This window comes from Plectropomus leopardus, chromosome 10 (genome assembly GCF_026936395.1).
Source record: "Plectropomus leopardus strain MGB_pleo_1.0 chromosome 10, ASM2693639v1, whole genome shotgun sequence".
In the NCBI taxonomy this organism is placed as follows: Eukaryota; Metazoa; Chordata; class Actinopteri; order Perciformes; family Serranidae; genus Plectropomus; species Plectropomus leopardus.
Window position 1 is genome coordinate 37,246,367 of NC_142185.1, and position 11,641 is coordinate 37,258,007.

At 46.1% G+C, this 11,641-nt stretch overlaps 1 protein-coding gene across 1 annotated transcript in view; it reads right to left on the reverse strand.

Moving 5' to 3' along the window:
• Positions 1 to 11,641, reverse strand: part of LOC121939590 (titin-like) — a 79,088-nt gene that overhangs the window by 15,953 nt on the left and 51,494 nt on the right. Inside the window, exons 47-64 of the mRNA XM_088083855.1 lie at positions 11,328 to 11,624; positions 10,591 to 11,178; positions 10,175 to 10,477; positions 9,566 to 9,862; positions 9,070 to 9,357; positions 8,638 to 8,937; positions 8,319 to 8,470; positions 8,066 to 8,216; positions 7,681 to 7,980; positions 5,640 to 7,406; positions 5,090 to 5,383; positions 4,708 to 4,995; positions 4,304 to 4,603; positions 2,073 to 4,139; positions 1,646 to 1,948; positions 1,150 to 1,461; positions 732 to 1,022; positions 323 to 622 (exon numbers count right to left, since the gene is read on the reverse strand). Of these exons, the coding sequence (XP_087939981.1) occupies positions 323 to 622; positions 732 to 1,022; positions 1,150 to 1,461; positions 1,646 to 1,948; positions 2,073 to 4,139; positions 4,304 to 4,603; positions 4,708 to 4,995; positions 5,090 to 5,383; positions 5,640 to 7,406; positions 7,681 to 7,980; positions 8,066 to 8,216; positions 8,319 to 8,470; positions 8,638 to 8,937; positions 9,070 to 9,357; positions 9,566 to 9,862; positions 10,175 to 10,477; positions 10,591 to 11,178; positions 11,328 to 11,624 (8,598 nt within the window). The remainder of the gene's footprint in view (positions 1 to 322; positions 623 to 731; positions 1,023 to 1,149; positions 1,462 to 1,645; positions 1,949 to 2,072; positions 4,140 to 4,303; positions 4,604 to 4,707; positions 4,996 to 5,089; positions 5,384 to 5,639; positions 7,407 to 7,680; positions 7,981 to 8,065; positions 8,217 to 8,318; positions 8,471 to 8,637; positions 8,938 to 9,069; positions 9,358 to 9,565; positions 9,863 to 10,174; positions 10,478 to 10,590; positions 11,179 to 11,327; positions 11,625 to 11,641) is intronic.

Consider the following 11,641-nt stretch of genomic DNA (forward strand, 5'->3'; position numbering starts at 1 on the left):
TACATCATGTCTGAATCTACACTAGAAGAAAAAAATATTCTGCAAATTATGTGGTGTGGCATTAATTAATAAATGAGAAAAAAAACCTTTAACATCTTAAAAATCAAAAATAATCTGAAAACATTTTCAGATTATTTTTTTTATTATAAAGAAAACACTTTAAAATATTAGCATTTTCAATTTTCACTAATTTCAAGATAAAAGGATTAAATTTAACAAGAAATATTAATTCAGTATTCTCCAATTCCTCTTACTCTTTTTATTATTATTATTATCATTATTATTATTATTATAGCATTAAAAGTCAGATGTTGGCGCTTACTGTAGGCGTTTCTTGCAATGACGGGTTCAGACTCCAGAGGAACTCCAGGTCCGAACTTGTTGACTCCTCTGACTCTGAAGATGTACTCGTTGTTCTTGATCAGCCTAGTGCTGACACACGACAGCGTCTTGCACTCAGTCTCCATGACGACCCAGTTGAGGCGGCTGGTCTCGCGACGTTCCACAATGTAATGAGTGACACTGTCTCCACCATCCTCCAGAGGAATCTTCCAGGACACCGTACACTTTTCCTCTGTCACTCTGCTGATCACAATCTTATCAGCTGGAGCTCCAGGAGTGTCTACAGGACAGAAACCGAGAGTTAGACCAGGCAGTTCAGGCACATACGTCTACTGTTACTCCACTGAACGTTTTATTAGTCAAGAGTCAACAGTTTCTTGGCTGCTCACCCAGAACTTTGACATTGACAGCAGCGGTCTTGACTCCACTGGCGTTCTTGACGGTCAGGATGTATCTGCCCGTGTCATATCTGTCACAGTTCTTGATAACGGCCATGGCTCTGGTGGCGGTGTAGGTCAGTGAGTACTTCTCACCAAGCTCCAAAATCTTGTCGCCCTTCACCCAGTACACAGTTGGCTCTGGTTTACCGCCGACGGCGCCATCCAGGACCAGATCGGAGCCGGCCATGACGGTGACAGTCTCACCCACTAACTTGCTGTCTAGTTCAGCTTTTGGTGGAGCTGAAGCAAAGGGGAGACGATTAGATTTTAATGCAATTAAAATGACTGTTTTAGACTCTGAGCTCATAGGTAATCTAAAACCTGTTACCTATTAAATGAAAAAGTATTCCTTATTGTGATGACTTACAGTATTCATCCCTGCATGTGACCGGCCCAGTGGTCTCGGAGGGTGCGCTGTGGACACCGGCGGCATTCTTGGCAATGACACGGTACTCAAAGGTCTCTCCCTCTCCCAGGTTGGAGACGGTGAAGTAGTTCTCGCTAATGGTTGTGTAGTTGCACTTGAGCCAGCGATTGTCATCCCATTCATCTGTACTGTAGACTTTCCTCTCCACCACATAACCAACAATCTTGCTGCCACCATCGTTGAATGGCACGGTCCAGCATAGTGACACAGAGGAGCGGGTGATGTCCGTCACCTCGGGTTTACCGGGAGGATCTGAAGAGGAAAAAGTTTATGGTCAAACTGTAAGAAAGCTTTGGCCACGTAGGTTTTTATTAACTGTGTTAGCTTAGCAAGGTGAACAGGAAATTGCACTACATGTACAGGTTTTTGTTTATTAGCTGTCTTGCCAAACAACCTGTCATTAATTTTTGTAGTTTATCATGAAAGTTTCCCTCACCAACAGGATTGAGCGCCACCACAGGTCTGGAAGCCTCACTGGCCTTGCTGAGTCCAGCAATGTTCATGGCGTACACTCTGAACTGGTACTCCAGGCCCTCAATCAGGTTGGACACCTTGTACTGGCACTCCAAGCAGGGCAGCTTGTTCTCCCTAACCCACAAGATTGTGTTTCTCTCCTTCTTCTCGATCCAGTAGCCTGTCACCTGGCTGCCACCGTCAGCATATGGCAAGTCCCATTTGATGCTGATGGCATTAGCAGACACAGATACCACATCTGGACGAGTTGGAGGACTTGGAGGAACTGTGGAAGTGAAGTGCAGATGAGAAAGGTTATTATTAATTTGACTTTGACCTAAATACATTTATCAATTATTTAACTTCCATACATATAAAAACAGGACTTGCATTTAGTTTTGTAAACTTACCAAATGGATGTTCAATGACTACAGCAGCAGACTCAGTGGACTTGCTGACTCCGAACTTGTTCTCAGCGCACACTCTGAAGGTGTACTCCATATACTTGGTAAGGTGAGTCACTTTGATGGTGGTTCTCTTCACACTGGAGTTTACTACTTGCCAGGAGGCAGAGCCAGACTCGCGTTTTTCCACGATGTAGTTGGTGATATCACTGCCGCCATCATCAGCTGGCTCAGACCAGGAGAGAGTGCAGGATTCTGAAGAGACTCCAGAAATTCCCACGGGGCCTGTAGGTGGAGTCGGTCTGCCAACAATATTCACTGTCACTGTGAATGTCTTCACACCAGCAGCATTCTCCAGGATCAGGTAGTACTTGCCGCTGTCGCTTCTCTTGCTTTCTCTCACCACCAAAGTCGTGTTCTCCTTTGTGGTTCTGATGGAGACTCTGTCATTCTCCTTTAGCTTCATTTCCTCCAGCTTCCAGGTGACCTTGGGTGCCGGCCTGCCGCTGATGGGAATGTTGATTGTGAAGGTGTTGGAGACCTTGCATATGATGAGCTGGTTGGTAATGCTGCTGAGGTCAGCAGTAGGTTCAATGCGAGGCTCCTTAATGACCACAGAGCTGAAGGTGCCCTGAGGCTCGCTTATTCCAGCGTCATTCTTGGCTTTGACTCTGAAGTCATACTCTGTGTTCTCAATCAGACCCTCCAACAGCATCTTCTGGGATTTGGTCTCTCCACCAACAACCCAGCGGTCAGTGCCTTTGGTTCTGAATTCAACGATGTAGCCTCTGATGCGGCTGCCTCCATCGTGCTCGGGCTTCAGCCACATAAGGGAGGCTGAGGAGTTTGTGGTGTCAACAACATCCAATCTCTTGGGTGGTGCGGGTTCTTCTGTGGCAACGATGGGCTCCGTCATCTCGTGAGGTTCTCCCTGACCATACTGGTTAACAGCAGTGACCCTGAAGAGATATGGCACACCAATCTCCAGACCAGTTACCCTGATCGTCTGACGAGAGCTCTTGTTGCTGACCTCCTGCCAGGCCAGGCGGCTGGCCTCGCGCTTGTCCACAATGTAATGGTGGATTCTGGATCCACCGTCATTCGTGGGGGCATCCCACATAACTGTCAAGGCTCCACGGGTAACATCTTTGAAGGTGATAGCTCCCGGAGGCCCAGGTGTGTCAAGCACTTTGACTGTGAATGTGATTGACTTGTGCCCGCTGTTGTTCTCCAGGCTCAGGGTGTATTTGCCAGCTTCGTACCTAGTGCAACTCTCAATGGTCAGAGTAGAGGAAGAATCAGTGGTGTTAATATCAGCCATAACAGGCAGCTCACCATCGACCTTAGACCAGGTGGCGAGAGGAGTTGGTTTTCCGCGGAAGGGAATGTGGAGAGTGACAGTGCCGCCATTCTTCACAATGTGAGTCTGCTTGAACTTGGCACCAATGTCAATTTCAGGTAATGTAAGTCTGTCCACAGCCTGAACAGCACTGGGCAACACTGAGGGTTCACTCTCTCCTGATCCATTCACAGCACTGACCCTGAACTTGTATAACTCTCCAGGAACCAAGCCCTTAGCAGTGTACTTGGTGTGGATGCAAATCTGTGTATTGACTCTGTGCCACTCCTCCAGACTGGCCTTACACATGTCGATATTGTAGCCAATGATTTCCATACCGCCATCAAAGACTGGCTTAGTCCATTCCACAGTGATAGAAGTCTTCGTGGAGTCAGTAACTTTGACTAATGTGGGGTTACTGGGAGAACTGGTTGGTTCTCTACATTTGAAGAGCCTGGAAGTGCTGCTGGCTGGTCCAATACCAGCACCATTTTCAGCCATTACGCGGAACTCGTACTCATTGCCCTCAGTGAGGTTGGTGACACGGTGTCTTAGCTCTGTGATGGGCCTCTTGGAGGAAACCTTTACCCAGCGCAGGCTCTTCTTCTCTCTCCTCTCCAGGATATAGTGTTTGATCTCATTGCCTCCATCTGACTTTGGCCTTGTCCAGCCCAGGGTGATACTGTTTCCAGTCACGTGGGTGGCATCTGGGGTACCAGGGGCATCAGGCACAGCTGAAGAGCAGAAAAATGGTACGTTAAGAGAGTCAATTAGTGTAAAAGCTATTTGTTTTTTTCCCCTTATTTTCTGGCAACTTTAAAGTGCAATAACAAGGGTTAAATCTTGTATTTTTTGTCAATACCTCAAACAGAAAATACTCATGATTGATTTTACGTACTGTACTGCATCTGTGCGATAAATGAATCAGAGTCCAGTGGTTTGCCAACACCAAACTTGTTGACAGCAGAGATTCTGAATTGGTATTCATTGCCCTTGATGAGGTTGGTGGCATTGTAAGAACAGGCTTCACATTTGGATGTGACCAAGGCCCAGGTGATCCTGGATGTCTCCCTCTTCTCCACCACATAATGAGTGATGGCAGCACAGCCATCGTTCTCTGGTGGGTTCCACCACACGGTGCATTTCTCAGCTGTGATGCCTGTGAAACGGATGGGGCCATCAACAGGCCCAGGGGTATCTAGAAGGAAACATAAAGTAGAGAATTTATGTCAAAAATAGTCATAAATAGGTTTGAAAAGGTTTGTAGTGTTAAATATTGAAACATTGGGAGTGTTTGCTAACCTTGTACTCTGACATTGACATCAGCTTTCCTGGTACCAGAGCTGTTCTTAGCTTCTATTGTATAGATTCCACGGTGGTTTCTGTTAGCATCACGAACAAATACACTACTGGTGCCAATGCCGGTGGTGATCTCAATGTCAAGCATGGTCCTCTTGTCAACCTCTTTGCCATCCTTATACCAGACAATCTGGGGAACAGGACGTCCAGTGATTCTGCAGCTGAGCTTAATGTTTTCACCGGCCCTCAGAGTGAGCACCTGGTCTGGAGACCACTCGATCTCTGGGGAAACTGCAGATGCAAAGAGAATAAACAAATGAGGAATTGGCACAATCAAAGGGATGTGAGATATCTATACTTTTTTTAAAAATTTGAAAGTACTTACTGCTCTCATCCTTGGTCATAATGTATCCAGAAGAGTTAGATGGTGGACTGACTGTACCAATGGCATTCCTGGCAATGACTCTGAACTCAAATCGGTCTCCAGGGGACAGACCAGTCACAGTGAACTGGGTCTCTGAGATATCAGTGAAGTTGCATCGGAGCCATTTGCCTCTACCTTGGCGCCTCTCCACACTGTAGGCAACAATTTTGCTGCCACCATCCCTCTTGGGGATCTCCCATTGCAGTGTGACTGAGTCTCTGGTCACATCAATACAGACAGGGGTGCCAGGTGGATCTAATCAAGAAGAAAGAGCAATTAATGAATTGTGCTTGTTTGTAAAATACTGAAGTAATACTGGAGCAAAAACAATCTTGATCAAGCTTTGCTTCTGGTGTTGACAACGCTAAACAAAAATTAAACTGATATCCACCTTCTCATCTGACTCTGGGTAAGACTGTTAACAAATAGGATTTCCAAAATGTATGACTGTTTCTATAAGTTCTACACTAATCCTCAACATAAATGATTTTAGACTTTGGCATATACTTACCGACAGGGGAGATAGCAAGTGCATGCTTGCTCTGTTCACTAACAACGCTAAGTCCAGCGTTGTTCTCAGCATAGACTCTGAAGGAGTACTCCAGACCCTCCAAGAGACCAATGATCCTGTGCTCTCTGTTGGAGATGATGGTCGAGTTCACCTTCTCCCACAAGAGGCTGTTCCTGTCCTTCTTTTCAACATGATAGCCCATAATCGGGGATCCTCCATCAAAGCCTGGAGCATCCCACTTGATGGTCATGCCGTCACTGGTGACGTTGAAGGCCACAGGCTTTCCAGGAGGCCCTGGAGGTTTGTACTGGTGCTGGGCAACAACATCAGAGGAGTTGAGTGATTCACTGACTCCATACTTGTTCTCTGCACGGACTCTGAACTGGTACTGAGTTCCCTTGACCAGGTTGGGAATCTTGAATGTGGTCCTGACAACACTGGAGCAGACCATCTTCCAGTTAGCCTGGGAAGTCTCTCGTTTCTCCACGCTGTAGCAGGTGATCTCACCACCTCCATCATCCTTTGGCTCATCCCAAGAAATGATGACACTCTGGGCTTTAATCTCATCAAAGCGGATGGGACCAACAGGCACTGAGGGAGGTCCCAGAGTGATCACATTAATGTCAAAGAAGTTCTTGATGACTCTGTTGTCCAGAACCAAGGTGTACTGGCCAGCATGCTCCTTCTTGGCCCCTCTGACTGTGACTGAAGTCTTGTTGTCAGTGGTCCTGAAGCGAATCTTGTCACTTTCCTTCAGAGGCAGGTTATCCTTCAGCCAGCTGATAGCAGGTCTTGGTTTACCCTTGAAAGGCAACTCAATGTGGATGTTCTGACCAATACGAACAGCAAGCTCTCCATTGGGGTAGTCACTTAGGTTGGCCTCGGGTTCAATGATGAAGTCCTTCACTGTGATGGGACCAATCTGGGAGTAGTCACTGTTGCCCTTCTCGTTCTTGGCCATCACTCTGAAGTCCATGACAGCATTCTCCTTGAGTCCTGTCACCTCACAGCTCAAACGCTTGCATGTTGCTCCCAATGTCCATGTGGGATCTTCTTTGGTTCTCTTCTCAATGATGTATTCAGTAATGTGGCTGCCACCATCATGGTCAGGTCTGCTCCACTGCAGGGTAACAGAGGTCTTTGTAGAATCCACCATCACCAGGTCTTTAACAGCTCCAGGAGTTTCAGTGGCTCTTACAGGCTCAGTAGTTTCACAGGTGTCGCCCACACCATACTCGTTTTCAGCAGACACACGGAAGAAGTAAGCTACATCTTCCTCCAGTCCCGTCACCTTGTAAGTTGTGTTGGGACACTTATCACAGATCACCTGGTAAGCTTTCATGGTGGAGGCCTTCTTTTCCACAATGTAATTAGTGACCGGGGAGCCGCCCTCGATGAGAGGAGCCTCCCAGCTGAGGGTCAGCTTTCCTCTTGTCACATTCTTGATTATCAGTTTCTGGCAGACAGCTGGACTGTCCAGAACCTTGATGGACACAGTAATGATCTTGGGTTCTCCCACCCCGTTCTCAATCTCTAGCAGGTACTTGCCACGGTCATCGCGGGTGACCTTAGGGATGAGGAGTGTGGTGGCTCGCTCAGTGCTGGTGACAGTGTAGCGGTTGTCACCAGCTATGTTGCGGTCACCACGGCGCCAAGTGATGTTGGGGGCGGGGCGTCCCTTCAGGGGGATAAACACTTCTACATCACGGCCGGCCCTGACCGTGTATTGGGTTGTCATGGGAACGTCCAAGTCCAAATCAGCCTCCTCTGTTGGAGAGAAGTGTAACAGAAACAGAGGAAAGACCCAGAATTTATATTAATAATGACACAAATATAATCCATCAGAAAATAATACATTTACTCAGCATAGCAATCAATGGCAATTATTAGAAGCCATAAAAATGATATAAAATAGCTTTTTAGTGCTTTAATAAACTGCATCAATTTTCATTATTAACATGTTTTTATCTTGATCATAAAACAAAGATAAAAGACTCATGTCTTGTATCAGTACTGTAGAGTGGTCTATATGAATACAAACCCAAAATATCTTTGGCTTGCACAGGCTGGTACATCTTGATGTCCTCTCCTTTGCCCTTGCAGTTGACAGCAGAGACTCTGAAGAAGTAGTAGGTTCCAGGTTTGAGGTGAGACACCACATACTCACAGGCTTTGACCTGTGGGTTGATGATCACCCATTCTTTGTCCTCTGCATTCATCTGTTCTAAACTGTAGTGTGTGATTTCACTGCCGCCATCATAGACGGGTTTCTCCCAGCCAAGGGTGATAGAGGTCTTTGTGGAGTCGACTACACGCAGCTTGGATGGCTCCCCAGGCAAATCTGGAGAAGACAAAAGGGCCCGAATGTTACCAGCTGTTTCATGTGAAGACCTAAACAGTTATGAAAGGGATTATTTAAGACTTACCAATGGGGTCGTAGGCCTTGTAGAGATCAGAGGCTTCAGAGTAGTTTCCTGCTCCAGCCTTGTTGACAGCACAAACTCTGTACTGGTACTCATTGTTCTCCACCAGGTTGGTGACTTTCTGCCTCGTGTCTCTGATGGTGCCCTTCACCACCTGGTCAAAAAACAGATGTTATGATGCTTAAAATGCTCATTATTAGTTTGGTACATTTTAGACTTCAGTGAAACTTCTGTAATGATATGTCAGCAAACAAACCTTGAACCACTGCAGACTCTTCTTCTCCCTCTTCTCCAGGTAGTAGCCATCAATGTCGCTGCCTCCATCCAATGCTGGTCTTTCCCAGATCACTGTCATTGTGGACTTGGTGATCATGGTCACTTTAGGCTTGGATGGCTCAGAAGGAGGAACTGTACAAGATTTAAAACTAACAGGTTAGATGAAATAGACCAGCTTTCCATTTTCCATTGTATGAATAATAATACACTTAAATGTAGTAATTTTTCAAAACAAATAATTAACTCTGGATTAAATAGTAGTTGTGGTGAATGATGGTAAGTTTATTGTGTTTGCTTACCAAATGCATTCCTTGCGATTATAGGTTCAGACTCCAGTGCATCTCCGATGCCATACTTGTTGACTCCACGAACTCTGAAGATATACTCATTGCCCTGGATGAGTCTGGCCACGTTAACAATGCAGTCGACCATTTTCTCTGAGACAATAGACCACATGACTCGACTGGTCTCCCTCTTTTCCACAATATAATGTGTTACCATGGCACCGCCCTCATCAGCAGGCGGGGACCACATAATGGTGATGTTGTCAGCTGTCACCTTCTTAAACTGAATCTCTCCAGCAGGTGGGCCTGGCTTGTCTGGATAGGGGGAGGATATATTTCTGTACGTCAGAGTCTATACTGTATATAACATATGTTATGTTTATGAGTTATGTTTCAAGCAAGCAAAATTACTGTCATGAATACAGTTTTTAAATAATACTTGAATACCTTGAATGAGCAGCCTGACAATGGCACTTGCAGTTCCCAGGGAGTTCTTCACCCTGACCTCATAGGTTCCAGAGTTAAGACGAGTGGTATCCTTCAAGAATAAACTGGTGGTCTCAAATGTGTGTTTGAAAGAGAGCTGTGCGGTAGGCTCCAGCTCTCTGCCATCCTTAAACCACTCAATAGTGGGTGTAGGTTTGGCTGTGATATTGAACTTGAGCTCCACATTAGACTCTGCCCTGTACTTGACCTCACTGAAGTACTCTTGAGGAATCTCAATCTCTGGGGCACCTGAATGATAAACCCAAAATCAGGCACATCAGTTCAAATTCTGATGGATATATACACACGACAGAACATCATGTGATATACAGTTTCACAAAAACACTGCAATGTCCAAAATACAGCATGTTAATTCTCTGAGGATTTTCAGTGTGCTTCATTTTATAGCAAAACCCAGTTTGGAAAAAAAATGCTCTGAAAAATAAAACAGACCTACCATAGGTGTCCACGCATGTGGCTGGCCCAGCAGTTATAGACGGGTTGCTCACTGAGCTAACAGCATTTCTGGCCATGACTCTAAACTCATATGACTCGTCCTGGGTTAGGCCAGTCACAGTGAAGCGTGTGTCTGTGACGTTGGTGAGGTTGGCCTTGGACCACTTGGGACTAACGCCCTCTCTCTTCTCAATGATGTAACCAGTGATTGGGGATCCTCCATCATAGTTGGGCTTTTGCCAAACCAGGCTAATGGAGTTCTTGGTGATGTCATTAATGCGCAAGTTGATGGGTGGCTCTGCAGAAACAGACAGGGAGAACTCATTATAAGACAGCTGTTGCTAACAAGGAAAATGAGATTTCCTCAATTTTATTAAGGGGCGCCTGGTGGCTCAGTGGATAGACGGCGCCCCATATACAGAGGTTGTACCCTAACTGCAATGGCTGCGGGTTCGATTCCAGACTCGACCCTTTGCTGCCGCCCCCACCTCCCACCCCACCCCTTTCACACTTAAACTGTCCTGTCCATTAAAGGCAATAAAAGCCCCCAAAAATAATCTTAAAAAAACAAACAAACAACTTTATTCAAAGGTTTTGACATTCCACTCACCACAGGCATCAATAGCCAATACTGCATCTGAAATCTTGCTAAAGGCACTGATTCCAGCCGCGTTCTCTGCTGCAACCTTAAACTCATAAATAAGTCCGGCATTGATGCTGGTGACCTTGAAGTGTGTGGCACGGATCACCATTTTGTTGACTCTCTGCCAAAGGATGCTGTTCTTATCTTTCATCTGGAGATGGTAGCCAAACACATGGCTGCCACCATCTGACTTAGGCTCCTTCCAGGCTACAGTGATGGTCTCCCTGGTGACGGCAGTAATCTCTGGAGTCGATGGAGCATCAGGAATAGCTGGAAGGTAAGAGGCAGAGTTGAAGAGTGTCAACATGTTCATCATGAAAAGCAGAGTAAAAAAAAAAGATGACTTAAAGTTTAGAGAGGGAAGCAAAACCAAGACTGCTCACTGTAAGGAAGGTTGACAGCAACAGTTGGTGAGTCAATGTGCTCGCTGATTCCATATCTGTTCTCAGCTCTGATTCTGAACTGGTATTCCAGGCCGGTGGTCAATTTCATGATCTTCATGGTGCAACGGGCCACAGCAGAAGATACATCCATCCAGTTGGCAGTGGTTGTCTCTCTCTTCTGAACGATGTAGTTGGTGATGGGGCTGCCACCTTCGTATGCTGGTGGGAGCCACCTAAGACTCACACTGTCCTCTGTGACGTCAAACAGCTCCACAGGTCCAACAGGGGCACTGGGGCGATCCAGAACCATAATATTTACAAAGGACTTGGTGGTTCCACTGGAGTTGGAGGCAGTGATATCGTAGCGTCCTGAGTCTCCAGCAATGCTCTCGCGCAGAGTGATCTTGATGCTGTCAGGGGTGACTTCAGAGTTGAACCTCATTGTTGACTTGAGCAGCACATTATCCTTGGACAGGGACACTTTAGGCAGAGGTCGGCCTGTCAGTGGGATCTCACACTTGAGGGTGGAGCCGGCTCTGACATATGCTGTGTTATGGGGGAAGTCCTTCATGATGATCTCAGGAGATTCTGCAGAAATTGGGTGTAATATTGCATTATTTCACTTGGTTGTTGCCTGGCTATATGGAATAACTAAAATTAATGGATGTTTTTTTAATCTGTTGTTTGTATTTCTTAGTCACCACTAATCACATTATTGAATCTGATCAGCAACTTACCAAGCTGGTCTTTGACCACAACAGGGGTAACCATTTCTTTAGCATCACTGAAGCCAGCATGGTTCTCTGCCTTGACTCTGAAGAAATACTCAGCACTCTCTCTCAGACCAGACACTGTGAAGTGGATGAACTTGGTTACACCACACTTGAACCAGTTCTCCTGGCCTTTCTCCAAAGCTTCCACCAGGTATCCCGTGATTCTGCTGCCTCCGTCTTGCTCTGGTTTGGCCCAGGCTATGGACACACTCTCCTTGGTCACATCAGTCACTCCCAGCTTTGGTGGTGGGCTTGGTTTTTCTAGAGAAAAACACATG